This window comes from Silene latifolia, chromosome 9 (genome assembly GCF_048544455.1).
Source record: "Silene latifolia isolate original U9 population chromosome 9, ASM4854445v1, whole genome shotgun sequence".
NCBI lineage: Eukaryota > Viridiplantae > Streptophyta > Magnoliopsida > Caryophyllales > Caryophyllaceae > Silene > Silene latifolia.
Genome location: NC_133534.1, coordinates 173643896 through 173663246, shown reverse-complemented (window position 1 = coordinate 173663246; position 19351 = coordinate 173643896). Strand labels below are relative to the sequence as shown.

The following is a 19351-nucleotide window of genomic DNA, read 5'->3' as shown; positions in this document are numbered from 1 at the left end:
ACAGCCATGTCAACAATATCAATGGAATAACACGTATCCTCATCAGTAGGTTCAGTCGCCTTGTGAGCAAGACTGAACTCAATGGTATCATCCCCTACCTCTAAGGTGATGGTTCCGCGTTTGACATCTATTACGACCCATTTGTATGTAAAAATGGTCTACCTAAAATAATAGGTATCGATTGTCCTCCGCAATGTCCAAAACAACGAAATCGACAGAATAAAAAACTTACCCACTCGAACGGGTACATCCTCTAGAACTCCTATAGGTCTCTGAGTCGATCTATTTGCCATTTGAACGGTAATATCGGTCACCTTAAGTCTACCAATATTTAGCCTTTCGCAAACAGAATACGGCATGACACTGACACTTGCCCCTAAGTCACAAAGGGCCTTTCCAATTACGTGGTTACCTATAGTGCTAGGAATTGAAAAACTACCCGGGTCCTTTAATTTAGGTGACACATTAATTTGCGAAAGAGCATTACACTCTTCCACAAAAGCAACATTACCATCATCACGAAAATTTCTCTTACGATTTAAAATATCTTTCATAAATTTAGCGTAAGAGGGTACCTGGGTAATTAAATCAGTGAACGGAACTGTTACCTCGAGATTCGGACCATCTCCGAAACTTACCAAACTTACGCTCCGGCTTAGTAGCCTTCAAACGCTCCCGATACAGATCGCAACATTCGTAGTAGGATCAGAACCTTCGGCTTCCGTAGGTTTAAAACCCCCGTCAAATCATCAATGAGTGAAGAATCATGCGAACTAGTTGACGGATTTGCATCCTGCTCTGGGATTCCAGTGAACTAGCCGAATCAGTGAACTAGTTGACTGAGAATGTTGGTCGATCGACTCATAATAAATTTTATCTCATAATAACGAGACGAATTGTCAGATCATGTTTTGAGATCCCTAGTTTATAAGAAAGTTATTTTTTTTTGGTTTCCATTAGATTGGGTTTCGATTATAGTTATCCTTTGTAAGTGTCGTATGACGTTTTATTAATAAATTGTTCTTTATTTTCAAAAAAAAATAAAAAAAAAATAAAGAGAAATGAAAATACATAAAAGCATGAAAGAGAAATGTCAAGGGTGGAAGTAAACGCACAAGCGTAAGAATTTTTTGAGCTGGAGGTGAATAGCCCAGTCGCGGTCAGCTAGGCTGGTTGCCTGATTAGCACACCCAGCAAGAGTGAGCGAGGGTGAAAAACTGAAAATATTATTATTGGGTGTGAAAGAACAAATACAGGTATTATCCCCAATTCCTGTAAAGCAGGAGAGATATTATTAATTGAAATAATAATAATAATAATAATCCGTTGGTTTTGGTAGGAGTTAAAGATCTTTGTTTGAAATAGTTTTGAATAGAAATCTGTGTTGAATTGAAGATGGTGAATGCGATGGTAGAGAGGGCGACGAGTGATTTATTGATCGGACCTGATTGGGCAAGGAATATCGAGATCTGTGATATGCTTAATCACGATCCTGGGTATGTATTTTTTGGTTTCCATTATAATTTGATTTATATGTTGTTGCTTTACTACTTGTAAATTCAACACTTAATTCTTGATTACTTACATGTCTGTCTTAGCACTTTTACATCCATCAAGGGGCTCTGTTACATCGATCAACTCTTTATTATCTACTCACTCTAATTGTTTCCGATTCAGTGTTATGTACTTCTGACTGCGAATGCTCGCTTGCTTACTATCCCTGTATGTATGTATGTATGTATGTATGTATGTATGTATGTATTTGTTTTGGCCAACCTAATACTCGGTAATCGATTCTTGATTATCGAGTATCAGATATCCCCCTGTTATATTATCAAGCAATGCTAAATTGTTTCCGATTGAGTTATCTACTTCTTCTGACTGAGAATGCTGCAAAATCGCTTTCTGTCACTCCTCGGTTCTTTATTACCCAGTATCAGATATCCCTATCCCTGTTATTATTAAGCAATGCTAAATTGTCCCAAACAATCTTATAGCCTTGTCTTCATTACTTACTTACTTACTCACTTACTATTCTTGTATGTGTATGTATGTTGCTTCTTCAGTCAAGCTAAAGATGTTGTCAAAGGTATAAAGAAGCGTATTTGGAGCAAGAACTCCAAGGTTCAGCTTCTAGCTCTAACGGTCAGTCCTCCACTATGCTATCAACCCACTTTTAATTTTATTTCTATTTGTTTTGGCCAACCTAATTCTATTTGCCAATCTCCAATCTCAACCTCTTCAATTATGCCAACAAATCATACACAATTTACCTGCATATCACAACGTTCGGGGCCGGGAACTATGATAACTCTCTATGCTACTAACTAATCCACTTTGTTCGCTCATCACTTTATATTATGTCTCTCTGCATCTAATACTTTTTTTTTTTTTTTTTTTTTTTTTTTTTTTTTTTTTTTGTGGCTATTGCAAATATAGCTGTTGGAGACAATTGTAAAGAATTGTGGTGATATCGTCCACATGCATGTAGCAGAGAAAGAGATTCCTCATGAAATGGTGAAAATTGCAAGGAAGAAGGTTAGGAGTCCTACACTGCTTTATGCTTTGTGATGAACACAGTGAACTGCCTCTAATAATATTTTTTTTTGCCTTTTTAGCCCGATTTTCATGTCAAGGAGAAAATTTTGATTCTAATAGACACATGGCAAGAAGCCTTCGGTGGACCTAGAGCACGATACCCACAGTATTATGCTGCGTACCAGGAGTTACTGGTATCTTTCTTTGATTTTTTCTGCTGCTTTCGAGATTTTTTTTTTTACATTTAAGGCTTAACTATGGCTGGTGCTTCCCTTCGTTTTGTGCTTCTGCCTTTTTTTCCTCTTTTTGAGGATGATATACTCTTTTCGAATCTTGTGTTTCAATGTTTTTGGTCTCTTTTGGTGACTACTATTCTAAGATTATCCGTGCCGTTTGTATCAGCGTGCAGGTGCAGTTTTTCCCCAGAGATCAGAGACATCCGCTCCTGTATTTACACCACCGCAAACACAGCCTTTGTCGTCTTATCCCCCAAATCTACGCAATCCAGAGGGCCGTCAAGAAACAGCAGAGGCTTCTGCAGAACCTGAATTCCCCACCTTGAGGTTCATGTTGTATTCTGTATTTCTGCTTTTATAAAAGAAAACCGATTTTTGGATTTTTTAGCTATAGGTTTAGATTAACTTTTTTATTTTTTCGTACATCATGTTTTCCTTCCCATTTCCTTTCCACTCTTTTCTTATTCTCTCATTGCATTTTGAGGTGTGATTATTCAATGACGGTTCTAATGGGTGTGATACTGTGATTTATGTCGGCCGATTCCAAATCATTGTGGGATTAAGTTTTTTTTTTTTAATCTTTTTACCTCTGCTGTTTCTTGTTGTCATCGTAGTCGTACCCTCTTACTCCATAATTTCAGAATTCAGACATATGCTCCGCTTTTGTTTTATTTCTTACATTTTTTTCCAGTATTCAGACAGTTTCAGAATTCAGACATGCTCCCCTTTTGTTTACTTTTCTACTAGACTTTTTATAATTAATGTGTTCAAGGAGGTTTGGTTATGTGTTGAAGGCGATTTGGGCAAGGGTAGTTTATGCTTTTACTTATTTTTCGACTTGATGTTTAGATAACCTTTGTCATAAGTTTATGACTATTAGAAGCTGACTGACTGTATCTTGTGCCAACAATATAATTGGTTATGGTCAAATGAAGCTCAGCTCATTATCCTGTACATGAACATATATTTTTCCTTTTTTGATAGTTCCAGGGATTTTCAGGCCATTTTTTCATTTAATTTTTAAATTATTGTTAAGTGTCTCAACGCCATTTTTTTTAGTCATTCGGAAACAACCGCTTTGTGTTGCTAACTCCAGGGTAAGACTACGTACATCCGAACCCCCCCTTACCCCGCAATTGCAGAAGTCTTATTTGTGTGTACTGCACATATGTACATTTTGCTAGCCCAACATACTTGTGTGGGGATGTGTAGGTTTTTTTTTTCGGTGGTGCTCATTCATGGACGAGTTTTACTCTTACATACATAATTGACTAATATACCCCTCCATTTCACCAATTTTTCAATTTTGTTTCTCTATTCAAATCTCCCTTTGGAATTCAACGACCGCATGCTTGCCGTCGACCACCACCCCTTTCCCTCGCCGCCGACCACCTCATGCCACCATCGTCATCCGACAACTACCTAGACTACACTGCCTCTTACTCGACACAACCACCACCACCAGATTCTCCACCTCTTGCACACGCACGACCACCTGAGAACCCCTCACCCCTGCACGCCGGCCTACCTCTGTTCCCCCTGCAAACGATCTTCATACCATCGCCACCGCCCCCCGCCTCTGCCACCCTAGCCACCCCTTCCCCCATAAACCCTAATTTCAAAAATCATAATTTTATCTAACCCAAATTTAATCACTACATGATTATTACATTTACTCTGATACATAGAGAAATGAAGTAATCAATGAAATAAGAATCATAATTTGGTTATGAGAAATAAGATTATTTGATGTAATTTTATTAGTTTTAAGAGAAGAAAAAAGAGAGCTGTTATTTTGTTTGTTCATTAGTGAAGGGTAAGGTGTGGAATAATTATGGCAAAAAGTCCGTGAAAGTGTAAAACTTGCCCATGAATGAGCAACTATGTTTTTTTTTTTATGCTAATTGATGGAGTTATTGCTTTATGTCTCCAAACTCAGTTATTGCTCAATGCTTTCTTAGATTTTGGATTCTTGATGCTAATGGTTTCGTTTTTAATCAGTTTGACTGAAATTCAGAATGCTCGAGGAATAATGGATGTGTTAGCTGAAATGCTGAGTGCAATAGATCCGTCAAACAAAGAGGTACAAGGTGTCGGTATTCTGATTCTGTTATTAATTGAAAATATATAAGGAGTATGCTAAAAGGGCTGTAGATGAGAGTTGGTTGATTGTGTAATATCTTTAACACTCTAAGGGAACTTGTGGAACGATGTTCGTCTATCCTTTTTTTTAGTTTTAGGCTTCTTTTTAGTTCGTGTTCCTTATGATTGCATTTAAACTAGTCTCTGATCCACTGCCTTATCTCTAAAACCATACACTGTGCTGTATACATGCTTTTAGTGTTGTAACCATGCCTTTACATTGATTTCATATTCCAAGTGGTTACGGTTCTTCAAGCATCATCTTTTGTTAGTTTTGGTAATTTATATGATTTTTAAAAAGTTTAAACTGATATTGAAAATGGGCATTTTATGGTGTTGGGTCTTTAAAGATTTGCAAATCCTTTATTAGGTGATAAATGAATTATAGTTTAGGGTGTCTACGTCAACAATGACAATTCCGAGGCAACTTGGTAAAAACCGTTTTTAACTATGCAGAAAAATGTCTGTTGCAGACCAATGATGTTGATTTGTAGGTGTCTTTCTTCTGTTGATACTCTAGATTAATGGCTAATTTGGTCATCATCTATTAGCAATAAACATCATAACAGTTTTATGTTCTGGGCCTTTGGCTAATATTGTCAGTATGTTTGTTTTTGAAATATATGGTAATTCATTCAAGTCACGTCCCTGGAAACAATATTATATGCTGAATTAAATGTTTTTTTGTCCTTCCCTACAAAGCTTGGATGAAGAGAGTACTAGTACCGTTTTGCTCCATGGTGCATATTAGTTTGGCTAATTTTTTAAATCTTTCTTTCTGTGATCTTATCTGCAGGCAGCAAGTCAGGAGGTTATTGTCGATTTGGTTGAGCAATGCCGGGCATACAAGCAAAGAGTTGTACATCTTGTTAATTCTACTTCGTAAGCAATTCCACTGCTGTCTGAGTCTGTTATGCTTTATCTTTTAATAATGAACGAGTCGGGGGGAGGGTGTTTCAGTTTTGCCGACTACATATCTACCATAAAAAAATGTGCAGCTTGATTGCACTATAATCATTGACAAGCCTTCCATTGCCTCGTAAGAGAATCTCTACACTCTCTCCACTACTTGCATGTTTATAGCCACTAACATCATGTTTGACCCATGTTTATGGGTAGTGGTTATGCCATTAACTTTGTGGTTATGGTGCTAATTAACCACTATAAATAGAGAAGTGTAGTCATTTGAGAAATACACATCTTCATATATCTTTACTACCTTCTCTATGATAATTTTGAGCATACCATATGAGTTCCAACTCTTAATAGTTGAGTACACAACTTTTAGGAGTGTTGTGTGACCTTGGGGGACGACGCCTATATCGATTTGTACCGTAGTCGGGGCGATTTCGTTTCTCATTCAGTGGCTTTCATACCACGACACAACAACATATATTCTCTCAATATATCTTTGCCCTTATAGTGACCTATATTTCCAACAGTTCCAGTATGGCTTCTTTATAATTACAACCTTTTAGCATTTGAAAATGCAGTAAAATTTATCCGATCTTTAAAAATTTGTTAAATAAGCAGGAATATTAGCTTGTGGGCTGTTTTTGTTTTTAAATTTAGTACAGTCTACAGAGCTCATTAAGCTTTGAGCTCCATTATACTTTATTATCTTATTACTTCCCTGATCAAAACATTTTTATCATATTCTCTTGAAAAAGTGAAAACATGTTTTCTGTGCCCAAAGTCTATTTAGTCATCTTGCTCTGTTCTGCTCGTCCTTGATCTTAATGGGCGCTAAAGACTGAATTTTGAACATTGTCAGCTTTGAGGTGTCTTTTTTTTGACACTACCTAGTTTTGGGACTAAGGCTTCGTCGTTGTTTCTTTCTTTGTTAGCAACTAACTAGTATGGTGTATGTGGTAATTGCTGTACATTTTGCATTAAGTTTTGCTGTTACTTTGTTTAGGGATGAGTCACTGCTTTGCCAAGGTTTAGCTTTAAATGATGAATTGCAGAAAGTACTTGTAAAGCATGAAGCTATTGCTTCTGGCAACAGTCCTGTACTGGAAAATACTAATCCCGAATTAAGTAAAGGTCTCGTGGATGTTGATGCTCCTCTGGTTGATACAGGAGAGACCAGCAAACAAGCTGATGCAAGGTAACTCCCTTCCTTTTAACCACGATATCAATATCTTTTTGTGGTAAGAGTGCATTTGGTAATAATGTTTCCACTTCCAATGGAGGCTCATTACTCTTTGGCTCTGGATTATGATGGAATAAAGCAAATTGGCTCACTAAAGTGGTTGCTCTTCTTTCTATTGTAAAGCAGCAGTCCTTCAATGTAATTCTCGAAGCACCTTTCATCTTGGGGTCATTTGGCAGCAGCCTCTTTGTGTTGCTGCCCGCAATTTGTGGGAGCCATTGAGGCACTGGGAAAATGTTGCTGTTGTAGTGCATTTTGAAATATAGAGCTCTGGTTATATGTCAAAGTCTGAACTTTGTGTCGGTGTTGTTTACTCTCGAAAATTGTGGTAAAATTATGTTGAGCTTCATATCGAGAAATATGCCAAGTTTGTTTTATATTTTGTTTATCACCGCTATTCGTGTGTATTTTATGGTCTGCAGCATTTCCTTTTTTTCACGTTGAATGTTTTGGCTTCATCATAGCAGCTGGTCTTTGTTTTGTTTTATTTTGTTAGAATGTAGTTGGCCCTTGTTTGGTGGGCCATGGATATAAATATTCGCATAACAGGCTCCATTGCCTTAGTACTGCCTCGGTATTTGGTAAAGGAACTTGAAACCTCAGGAGTGTTCTACTGAGTTAGGAGTTAGGACTCTGTCAAGACTAGCGCAATTGTATACACGGCCCAAGCATTTGAGGTATGCAAGGTTGGCGAAGAGCCACTGCAAAACTATGTCTGAACTTTTGAACTTGAGGCTTCTCATGCGTGATTATATGTTTAATCTCTGGAGCAGCCCAACATCCTGCTCTGTGAAGAATAGCATTGTTTATCATTAGATATACTCTACTGCATTGTTACATGTGCTATGGTGCCGTAGGTAAATATGCATTGCAATGAGAACTAGCCTAATGGTTGAGGTCAGTTCAAAAAGGTCAATTTGTTAGGCTTGGAAACTTATAGACTACCATTCACCAAGTTAAAAACCTAAACCTGCATACTTCTGGACATCGCCAGATGTATAGGTTTTGGGGATTCTGAGCTGGTCCTTGTTGAGGGGATTGGTGTATGCATGTTTATTATGGTGTACTCTATAAGGATTGCTATCACAAACAATTAAGCTAGTCAGAATGTAGTCGTATTTTATTTTCTGACAATGGTAATAATAGAAGCTTATATGAAAATTCATGTCTTTTCCAAACATCTTCTAAACTTAACTGAATAATCTTTGTCTAATCTATCGTATTCATTTTAATTAACTGAAATATTTTCCTTAAAATTAGGTCCGTCTCAAGTACAACCATTCCAGCTCCCTCTGCAAATGGTTCTTCAGCCACGCCAACAAAGATGGATCCCAAAATTGACCTTCTCAGTGGCGACCTTATAAGTGGGGACGATTTCAGCACACCAACTGCACAAGATGTATTAGCTCTGGTACCTGTGTCTGCACCTCAGCCGTCTAGTCCTGTTGCTTCTCAGCAAAATGAACTAGCTCTTTTTGACATGTTTGCCCCAAACAACAGCACTCCAGATTCTTCAAATTCTCAGCCTACCTTTCCCCATGCTCAAGGATACCCTTTAGCTCCTGAGCTCCAGCAACATGAAAATTTACAGTCTACAGCATATGCAAATGGGATGGCTACAGGCATGGGAGTACATAATGAACAGACTGGGTATCCACAACCTGCAGGTGCCTCTTGGAGTTCTCAGGTTGGGCAGCAGCAGCAGCCACAGTCACCAGTCTATGGTACCTCTCATTCCTTTTTTTTTTTTTTTTTTTTTTTTTTTTTAACTCGTGCTAGGATTGTGTTTATTTTAAGCCATCGAGGGTAAAGATTTTCCTTGAAAATGGCTTTCCTTCTCTTGTTTGGTTTGTCAGAGGGGAAAACGAGATAAATGTGAGTGGAAGATTATGTCCTTCCACTTTCCTTATCTCCTCTATACAGCAATAAGGAGTAATTTAAAAATATATTTTGTTCCAGAAATATATTTCAATGAAAAAAAAAATCTCCAAAGAATATTTACCCTTGAACCAAACCGGGAGCTTTAGCTTTGGAGGTAGTCCTTTTACCTTCCCTTGCTGGTTAATTTTGTTAACTGTGCATGCATTGGACTTGTCAGGTGACCAAAATGGTGGGGCGTTGCCTCCGCCACCATGGGAATCTCATCCAAGTGAGACAAACCAGCCATTCAGCCCACAGTATTCTCCATCAGTGGCTGATCAGCAATCACCAAGTTTCCAAGGTGGTATGCACCCGTTTGCAACTCACCCTAGTGGAAACGATCAAGTTGCAGGGATGTACGGTCAGCAGATGACAGGTCATATGCCTGCAATGAACCAGCAACCAATGTATAGTCAACCTTACCAGGGGCAAATGATGGGAATGGTCCCACCAGCAATGCCACCTGCCCAAATGTACTCTCCTCAGATGTATGCGAACCAGATGGCCGGCTATGGGTATGGTTATACTCAACAGCCTGATAGTCAATATCTTGACCAGAGAATGTACGGCATGTCTATAAGGGATGACAGTTCTCTGAGGAATTCTTCTTCGAGCCAAACCTCAATGGCTTCATACTTGCCACCTATGAGGCAGCAACCTAAAGGAGACGATAAATTGTTTGGGGATCTTGTCAATATGGCAAAATTGAAGCCGGTAAAATCTGCCCCTAGTGGCAGTATTTGACGACAGTGGTGGTTTCGGTTTTCATTCTAGACTTTTTTTTTGGGTTTTAATTTTGCCATGATACCTTAATTCAATTTGTTGCATTCTCCTTGACACACTTTCTGTGAGGTATCCGACTGACCAAGTGTCTAAATCTATAGTATCAGTATATATTTCTTTTTGCGGTTTTCTTCAGGTTTGAGCACACACATTTGATGTTGTAATATCTTCTACTTTTTAATTGAAATAAAACCAGCATGTATTTACAATTCTGCAGTCAGTGATGCTTTGGGGTTGATTATAAATAGTGCCTAAAGCGTTGCCATTGTGATTTCCATACTTGTATCAAAATGTCTCGATTATAGAGCCTTTGGTGGGATAATCAACTCCCTTGCGGTTTTTCCCAAATTGGGTTTTTCCGCGTCACCATCTCCTGGGTCCACTATTCCTTTCCTTGCATTCCTTTACTTGTACATTCTATATTTCATTAGCTTTATTGGTCGTGGATTGATCACTTTAACCCGCTTCAAAATACATATTCGGTAATTTTTTGCCAAAATGTTAACCATGAAAAATTAAACTTGATGCTTAATCTCGAGTAACTAAACAGTCATAACACCAGTGGTACTACTGAATGTCAAAGTTGGAAATTTTGGAAGGTGAGTACCTACAAACTCTAGCTTCAAGATACACAAGCCCTTGCTCACAAAAGTATCCTTTTGATGGGTTGCAATGTCTATCTTCTGAGCAAACACACAAACCCTCCAATGCACATCCAACCCCATTTTCTTCAACATTTCCGAACAAAATCTCATCCGACCATTCACTAGAGAACATTCCCTTCGGGTCCAACTTTTTCTTCACCTCAACAAATTTGCTCCAATTTGGAAACTTCTTAGATATGCCCTCAAACGCCAAGTTCCGATTCTTAGCCCAGTGTGGCCTAGCACCATACTTGATAAACGCCATTTGCTCAATTTCTTCGAGTACGTCTTGGTTTAATCTCGGTAGTTTAGGATCATCTGCGCGAAAATAGTTAAAGTCGATGACAACAGAATCCTCTATTTGACCAAGATACGCATTTGAAGCCTTAATAAAACGAACGAGAATTCCGTTGTATATGTCAATGCCACATAATTTTTGCGGACTAGTAACATCCCTCAACTTCTTCACATCCCTTACAAAATCTCCGAACTTAGAAGCTGGGAAAATCGCTGTAGTTTCGTAGAAAAACAAGCCTTTGATACTAGGGTCCCAAGCGCAGGTAAGATCGAGTCTTAGAGGGGATGAGTATAAACATGAAGCAGAAGTTTGCATTTTGGCTTGGGTGCCTATCACTGGATAATTAGTGAAAATAAGTTTGTTGTTCTTCAAACCATTAGCTACAAATTTCTTGTAGCCTATAAATGTTGACGCCATTATGCACTTCCCATTTGTGTCGCGTGTGCTTTCGTATGTTTTCTCTGCAAATTATTCCAAAGGATTAAGATTATGATGACAACATTTTTAGTTTTTTACGCAATGTATAATTGTAGGAATATATCGAAAAAAGAAAGGTACCAAAAGATCTAGTAGCAGAAGAGACCAAGATAGATTGAGATTGAAATCCAAGAAAATCATAGACTCCGTCTCCAGAAGTGTTAAAGGGAACTCTATTGTCATATCTGTAAACTGCAGTGTGTTTTGATGGATACCACACTATATCTCCAAATTCATATTTGTTTCCATGCTTCATGTACTCATTCTCTATATCTTGGTCCTTGCTGAAATTATAAGTTATACTTCGTTTGAAGGCCGGTTCCAAAGAAATTGTCACCTAATCGAACATAACAACCATATATAAAATCTTACTCCATTATAAAACGGTTTTATTTACAAGAGACTTATTACTCTTTTAAAAGGAAAATGAAGAAATAAAAGAGTACCTTGGAAATGACACCAAGAAGTCCCAAAGAAAGCTTTGCTGCCTTAAACAAAGGATCATTGCCTTCCAATTTAAGGATTTTAGCATACCCTTGAGACTCATCTCCTACAACAACTAGGGTAAGAGCAACGACATGGTCATGGACCGCACCACCCTTCCCCCACCACGAACTTCCATGTGCCCCGGTGCTTATCATCCCGCCAACGCTAACCCCTTCCCAATAAGGAGCAGCCACCAAGCTTAATCCAGCGCCTTCAACTTTGTTGATCAAGTCTCTTAAACCCACCCCAGCATCTACAGTGACTAACATATTTTTGGCATCAATTTGAATCCCGGAATTGTATAGCTCAGTGCTTATAAGCATTGTGTTGTTTGATTGGGTAGATGGGCATGCTAACTTTGGAATTGTATGTGAATATTTGGTCACCACTTTTACCTGTTACAGTTGTACGTACTAGAGTTGATAATCAAGAATATAGAAGTTGGAAGAGTATGTACGTGTTAGAAGCATTATTATTACCTTGAGATGATTTTGGTTAGCATCAGCCACGGCAGATAGAAGCTCTTCCTCGGTTGTAGGGTAACTAATGGTGGGGGAGGTGCAAGTTCGTCTGTCACCCCATACACCATACCCATTATTGAGGGTGCATGAAGTCATATCACATTCTACAGTATTTGGTGGGGGCTTCGCTACCATGTTTAAGGGGAGGATTAACAATATTATTCCAAAGATTAAGAATGCCATTAACAAGTTTCTCATATTTCAGACTGGAGACCTGAGGGACATAACAGATAGGAAGAAATCATACGAGTATGTTCATTTGTTTACTTTTTTATTCTTTATGAGAGCTATTTTCAATTAAAGGTAAACAAATAACGGGAACGGAGTGAGTATTTATTGTGTTTTTGTGTAGTCAGGTATGATTGCAAAGCGGCAAAGCTTATAACTAAAGCAATATGTTTAGCTGGTGTTGCTTAAATTGGAGAGCAAGACTAATGAGTACTTGTTATAAAATAAAAGGGAATTCTTTACATATTTATTTATTTATTGCTTTTCAATCTGGCTGCCATTACTGGGAATTTTTTCTTTATATTATTGGTTATTGTTTAACTTGTTATGCATTTGTTAACGTTCCAATAACTTATGCTGCTTTTGGTTCAAATGAGGGCGCACTATGTTGAGGGAGATAATCGAACCCCCAACTTCGTGGTTGGGGGTAAGAAAGTTATTATCACGTGAGCTAACTTTTGTTCTCAATAACTTCACAAATTCTCATTTAAGACGGAAGTATCCGTCTTAAGTTTAAGACAGGTCAAATAATAACCCATTTGCATAGATAAGACAAACATCTTGTTATTCTCTAGACATTTTCTTTTTTATCTTATCCATAGAAATGAAACACTACTTGACCCGTTTTAACTTAAGACGGATATATCCGTTTTAAGAGACTTATTGCAATAACTTAGGGGGTGTTTGGTTCACCCAATATAGGTACGAGGTATGGGTTTGGAATGAACCAAACTCATACCATGTGTTTGTTTGACAAAAATGAAGGTTTCATACTCATACCTCAAACCCATGAGATATGGGTTTCTCATACCCATGGAGGGAGGTGGGTATCAGATTGATACTTATGATATCAAATTAGAAATATAAAAAAGTGATAAAAAAAATTGTAAAAAAATCTTTTTATATTTTTATTTGATTAAATTTTATCTACATGATTTAATAGTATACAAATTATTATTAAAAAATTGTATTTTGAAGATTTTTTTAGCTTTGATTGATTTCTAACCCATACCCCTAAAATTGAACCAAACACAAGGTATGAGGTATCAAGTTCCAACCCGATACCACTCAGGTATGATTCCCGATTCCAAACACATACCCACGCTGTGGACAGCGGGCCGCCCACGGGGGCGCTTGGGTGAGGGTCGGAAAACAAGCGTTTGCATTTTGTATGGAGTCGCCACCAATTTTTATGGGAAATTGGAACCGTTCGAATACCTCATGTCATGTCAAGACATAAAGTAGTGACATGAACACTAAGCAATCGTTACCCTTAGCATTCTATGTCTAGAATGACTCTCGTGGATGCCAATGAACACGGGTGCTCACGGAGATCTGGAGTAAGGGGTGAGGGTACGTATTAGGAAGCTCTTTTGATCGAACACCTAATCCCGCCCGCCTCGATAGCGGCCTCTACTAATGATTAGGGAAGTTGTCTATACTTGATATATCGTCGGCTATATGCATGCAATGCAACACCCAAGTTTTAATCCTAGCATGTGAAGATTAACTAAGTCGGTTGACACGTAGTTAGCATACAATTGGGGTCGAAGTAGGAGTTAATGTTCATTTACATGTGAAAACATACAAATGATAAAAGCAATAAAATAACGATAAATTACAATAATGAAAATTACAACAATTACAAAGGATTAGGCGATTTATGTCGAAAATACCTTTAAAACGGATGATTTGATAAAAAGGAGATAAAAGAACAAAAATTAAAAGAATCAAATAAATTAACGAACAGGAATTAGCGATAATACGGATAATAGTAGATTAATACGTAAACTAAACAAACTAGGTCAAGGCAGAAACAGAGTTCAGAGGCAGAACTCATCCTGGAACAAGCGCGGCGGGGCGCGCCCTCGGAAGAGCGCGCGTGACGCTGCGTCTGTTCAAGGGTGAATTTCAGGTGTGAAGCGAGCGCAAAACCGTTAATGTCGATTGGTAAATTTGATGATTGATTGATAATATTTACTCGGATGAAAGTGATTTAATGTATTATTTACATATGAAGGGTGGTCGTGAAAGCGATAAACATGGATGAGATGGAATTAAATGAATTAATTACATGATGAAGGAACGATGTTAATGAATGAGTCCTATATTGAAATAAATTAACTAGTCTAAACATGATGAATGTACAACGAATATACGACGAACATGTGAACAAACGAACGGAAACTATATCAATGACGAATCTCAGAAACCCAATATGAACAAATTGAATCTCTGAAATCCGGGTTTGAATTTAATGACGAAAACCCGTAAATATTGGATTATTTAGGATTTAAGTTGGACTTACAATGATTAAAACAAGTTAATGATGATTAAAATATACATGTGAATTATTGAACTACTGTGATGAACGAATTAAAGACGAACATATGAAAACAAATAAGAACAAGGACGAATTGCAGAGGACGAAGAAGAAGAAAAGAAGCGAGGAAGCTGCAGCGGCCTCACGAAGAGGCGCGGCAGAAGCTGCGCTCCTTCGAAGAGCGCGGCGATTCTTTGCGTCTTTTCTCGACGTCTGTCTACTGGAAATCCGCAAAAACAGGTTTTAACAAAGGGGTTTTAGAAATCGATTTTAACGGTATTTTCGACATAAATCTTACAATTGATACGATAATTAAAATACAATAAATGAAAGAGGAATTTACACCCTCAGACTTACATGTTGACGGAACGAGATGAACTAAGAAAATCGATTAGTGAATGCTCGACGCGAATGTAAAGAGAGTGCCCTCGTAAGAGGAAAACGATTGATTAATTAAGTTGATTGAGTGTAGTTGGTCAAATTGGTCGGTCATGCAACGGAGAGGCTGGTACCCGGAAAGATCCGAGCTTACGTGGTCGGAAGTCCAAGCACGTAGGCGCCAATTAGTAAGAACGAAGTCTAGAATGCAAAGGGAGAAGAGAAGGGCGGACACTCGCGTGAGAAATATGAGGAACGAAGGCTCCTATTTATACTAATCACGTGAAGGAATAGGGTTTCGGAGACTCTTTGGAAGTGAATCTCGGAAAGATATGAAAAAGATACGTAAATCATGCAAAGAGGGGCCTGGGAAGAGGCGCAGCAGCCACTGCGTCCCTTGGAAGAGGCGCAGCGCCTGCTGCGTCCATTCCCAGGAGGTTTCCTCCTCGAAGAAAGATTTCGCGTTTGAGTTATGGTAGGACGGAAATAATTCGATTATCTTATGAATATTACGGGATATTATTTGCCAAAAGATAAAATTTATAAAACATGGAATAGAAATATCCGGAACATTCCAGAACATTTCGACTCGGGATTTAATGATTATCGAGAAAATGGAGACGGTTTTTGACCCGGACTCGAATGTACCTAATTACTCGCCAAAACGACCGTATCGGGACGTAGATGACAACTAAGAGGTTGACATTAATATTTGAGCAATCACTTGACGATAATCTTACGAATTGTCACAAATCGTTCCGCGAATCAAACATGCGGCCCAATCATCACCGGGTGGTTTGCGGGAGGTGCAGAAATGAGGTGTCTACAGAGCCCCCACTTTGACTGAGGCTTGGACAAGGCGAAAGTCAAAGTATAGCCATCAGGTCAATCGAAGATTATGATACTGTCGTTTCGTACCAAAAATAAAATACCTAGATTACTGCTAACAGAAGTCAGCGGCAAGTAGGGTCGATCTCCACGGGAGGCGGTGTACTATCTATTTGTCCGTTTATCTGTCTAAATGTCACTAATGGGGGTTTTGATTGATTTAACTAAACTAGAGATTAAGGCGAGGGAAATGAAAAAGAGAAATTAACAGAAGAAGAAGGGTAGTATGCTAAGAGTCGGTCCACCGTGGTAGCTATCAGATCTTATATTATCGAGAATACTAAGGCGATTAGACTATTGATAAGAAGAGCTATGGTCGTCACCTTTCGGTCCTTAAACCGCCCTAGAGCGTAAATGACTTAACTTTCGCCCTCACCTTTGCTATACCCTATTGTAATTAAGCAAGCCTTCCCTTCCAATCTTTCGATCTAGGTCGGGGTTAACTAGAATTATTGGTCTCCTGCATGCATTCATTCGACTGATAACAATTAAATTGCCTAATACAATTCTTATCGCAGGGCTAATCTATTTAATACAATTAAAACATCGCTACCACGGCTTCCCTAATCCTAACATACTAAGGGATTTAGCTAGACATGAAATTAATAAGAATAATAAATAAAGAGGGAGAGGGAATAATAAACATTAAATAAAAAGAGAGAAAAGAGAGAATAAATTACTAATATAATTGATCCGGAAATGAAAGAGCAGAAGTAACAGGGAAAGAGACAGAAGAAAGTAACGTATATCGATCCCTGGATGATTACAAATGACAACCTTTACTCCTATTTATAAGAAATTAGGAGTAAGATTAAACCTAATGACGGAACTAGACTAAAAGCCCAACCCGTCGACCAAAATCCACTCGATCGACCACTTAAATCACTCGATCGAGTGAACTTGATTTCGAAAGCAGCTCGATCGACCTAGAATAGTGCTCGATCGAGTAAGGCTATAAGGGAACTGGTCGATCGACTAAGAACACAACTCGATCGACTGATTATTCAACCTAAAACCACTCGATCGAGTAGAAAGCTACTCGATCAGGTGGATCTTGACTTCAGCAGCTTATAAGTCACGTTAGTTGACTTTGACTTGTCCTTTTAGCGCCCAAAACACCTTCACGCATCCCAAGACAGCAATATATCCCGCTCCAAATCTACTCTTCCTTCAAATGCATGCAAAACGGACGGTAAATGACTTGATTTCACTGCTTTCGGATCCATACCTGCAAATAAGGCATAATAACCCAAAGTAGCATATTCGGGGCATTTCGTAGCGTAAAACCACGATAAAAGCATAGAAATACGTGCATAAAATAGGCTAAAAAGACTATATAAAATGCACGTATCAAATCTCCCCAAACCAAACCTTTACTCGTCCCCGAGTAAACTCAAAACTATACGCTAATGGAACGGAAAAATAACTCAGAGCTAGCTACAAATGCCCACTTAAGCCAATTTAATGCAAGCAAACTAACACTTATAGCAGACAGTCAAATGCAAACGAGTTATAAGATGTTTGTAAATAAAGCTGAACCGTCGACCTTGCAAGACCTTTTAACAATGGACTCTCACCGGTCACTCTTCTCTCATGAAGCATAGGCAAGCATATATATGTAAGAGAGAAAGAAAAATAGTCGCTCACCTAAACTACGACCCACATAAACATGCATGCTACTAATATGATAGACAATTCTAGCTACCAAACATACATTCCAACCAAACAAGGTCCGTCACAGCCGAGGGCTTACAAAAATATGGTAAAGTGAGGCAATGGGTAAGAAAAGGCAAAACATTTATGGGAATGTGGAGGTATAGGCGGCCAAGCTAGTACCTAAACAAAACCATATGGAACAAATCCATTTCTAACTCAATTATAGAATAAAGCACATGCCCTTCATTTGGCATAAAACTCACCAAACCGAACTGAACTCACTCCTCAAATAATGTAAGATAGAACATAGGAGCAGAAACCGTTAACCAAACAACATCTTCTTTTCTTTTCTTTCTTTCTATTTCTTTCGGTTTCTTCTTTTTCATTCCTCTTTTTTTTTCATTTTTCATCTTCTTTTTTCGATTCTTTTTTTTTCTTTTTTCATCACGTTTTTTTTTCAACTCCTTTTCTTCATAAATACCAACTCCAAAACAATAGATACAAGCCAAACTTGATGCAATGAAATATATACCGCAAAACAACAATCTAGACTAGCTTGACAAGGCAGGCTAAATTTGGATGTAGCTAAAGGGTCAACTGGCAAATTTGGCTAATGTGGAGTTAAATGGGTAAAAATGAAAGAAAGGGAATGTAAGCACCTCCCTGCATGTGACACCAACCACTAACCCGAATGTATGACGGCAAAAAGCAATTGAATTTCATATACGTGCAAATTGATGATACATGCTATGCAAGGAGTAACTACTCACAATCCTACATGAAACTGGTCATAAATGACACCAGTTTATAAGGCTCTAAATCTTAGAAATTATAAGTAGGTTGCCAAAATTTCAGGTCAAGTCTATTCGTTCAGCTAAATTAAACATCAACTCGTAGATATGCAATAAGACAAAGCTAAAAGATAACAGTTCAATGCAAGGCTTAAGCAAAAAGACAATCGCAGTGCAATATCATCATTGAAATCGACCGTTCCGACTCAACCTATATGCTAAAATAAACGTGAAAAATTTTGAATTTTTGAAAATTATTCATTTTTTATGAGATTTTAAGTTTTAATAAGACTAAACAACAATGCAAACGGAAATTAAACGTGAAACAGAAATGCAATGAAAACAAAATGCAGACACAGATATGGATGCATAACCTCCCCAAACCAAACCGTACAATGCCCCCATTGTACCAAAACATGGAAAGGAAATGCAAACTGAAGGAGAAAGAGAGTAAATGCGGAAAGACTCACAAAATAGCGCGAATGAGGGGACCTCCCCAAACCGACCATGAAATGGGAGGTTGCTAAGGGCCCGGAAAACCGTCTCAGGAAGCTAATCCAAGTCAAATACACTCGATATCCGTCCAACAGTGGTCGATCGAGTGAGTGGGCGTCTAAGAACAGCTCGATCGAAAAGAAGCTAGGTCGATCGAGTGGTTTCTTACTTTGCAGGTACTCGATCGAGTAGATACTAGCTCGATCGAGAGGATTTGGCAGCACAAGTGCTCGATCGAGTACTTCTCATCGTATTTCCTGCAAAAACGCAATAAGAACAGCCCGCAAACTAACAAGACAAGCATACTGAGATAGTCTATGGTATAAAACCATTTATTACAACTTAAGGGAAATATAAATGCAGAAATAAATCGCCGGGTTGCCTCCCGGGTA

The 19351-nt window shown here is 38.3% G+C and overlaps 2 protein-coding genes across 8 annotated transcripts; one reads left to right on the top strand and one right to left on the bottom strand.

Annotated features, from left to right (window-relative positions):
• Positions 1 to 1053: 1053 nt before the first annotated feature.
• Positions 1054 to 9983, top strand: LOC141600223 (TOM1-like protein 9). Of its 7 annotated transcripts, none has more exons than XM_074420408.1 (11): positions 1054 to 1256; positions 1340 to 1496; positions 2067 to 2145; positions 2440 to 2538; positions 2619 to 2732; positions 2941 to 3101; positions 4776 to 4857; positions 5713 to 5798; positions 6835 to 7026; positions 8332 to 8795; positions 9170 to 9983. In XM_074420408.1, exons 2-11 carry the CDS (start codon positions 1396 to 1398, stop codon positions 9733 to 9735), a joined length of 1944 nt encoding a protein of 647 aa, XP_074276509.1. In that variant the 5' UTR covers positions 1054 to 1256; positions 1340 to 1395; the 3' UTR covers positions 9736 to 9983. The 7 variants fall into 7 exon arrangements, with proteins under 7 accessions (XP_074276509.1, XP_074276511.1, XP_074276507.1 ...); XM_074420410.1 differs by having other exon boundaries at positions 1098 to 1256; positions 1396 to 1496; XM_074420406.1 differs by having other exon boundaries at positions 1102 to 1256; positions 1396 to 1496; positions 2941 to 3107.
• Positions 9984 to 10168: 185 nt separating this feature from the next.
• On the bottom strand, positions 10169 to 12505 carry LOC141600224 (L-gulonolactone oxidase 3). Its single transcript, XM_074420411.1, has 4 exons — positions 12159 to 12505; positions 11640 to 12074; positions 11275 to 11530; positions 10169 to 11177 (listed from the first exon to the last, which is right to left on the bottom strand). Exons 1-4 carry the CDS (start codon positions 12396 to 12398, stop codon positions 10342 to 10344), a joined length of 1767 nt encoding a protein of 588 aa, XP_074276512.1. The 5' UTR covers positions 12399 to 12505; the 3' UTR covers positions 10169 to 10341.
• Positions 12506 to 19351: the final 6846 nt, after the last annotated feature.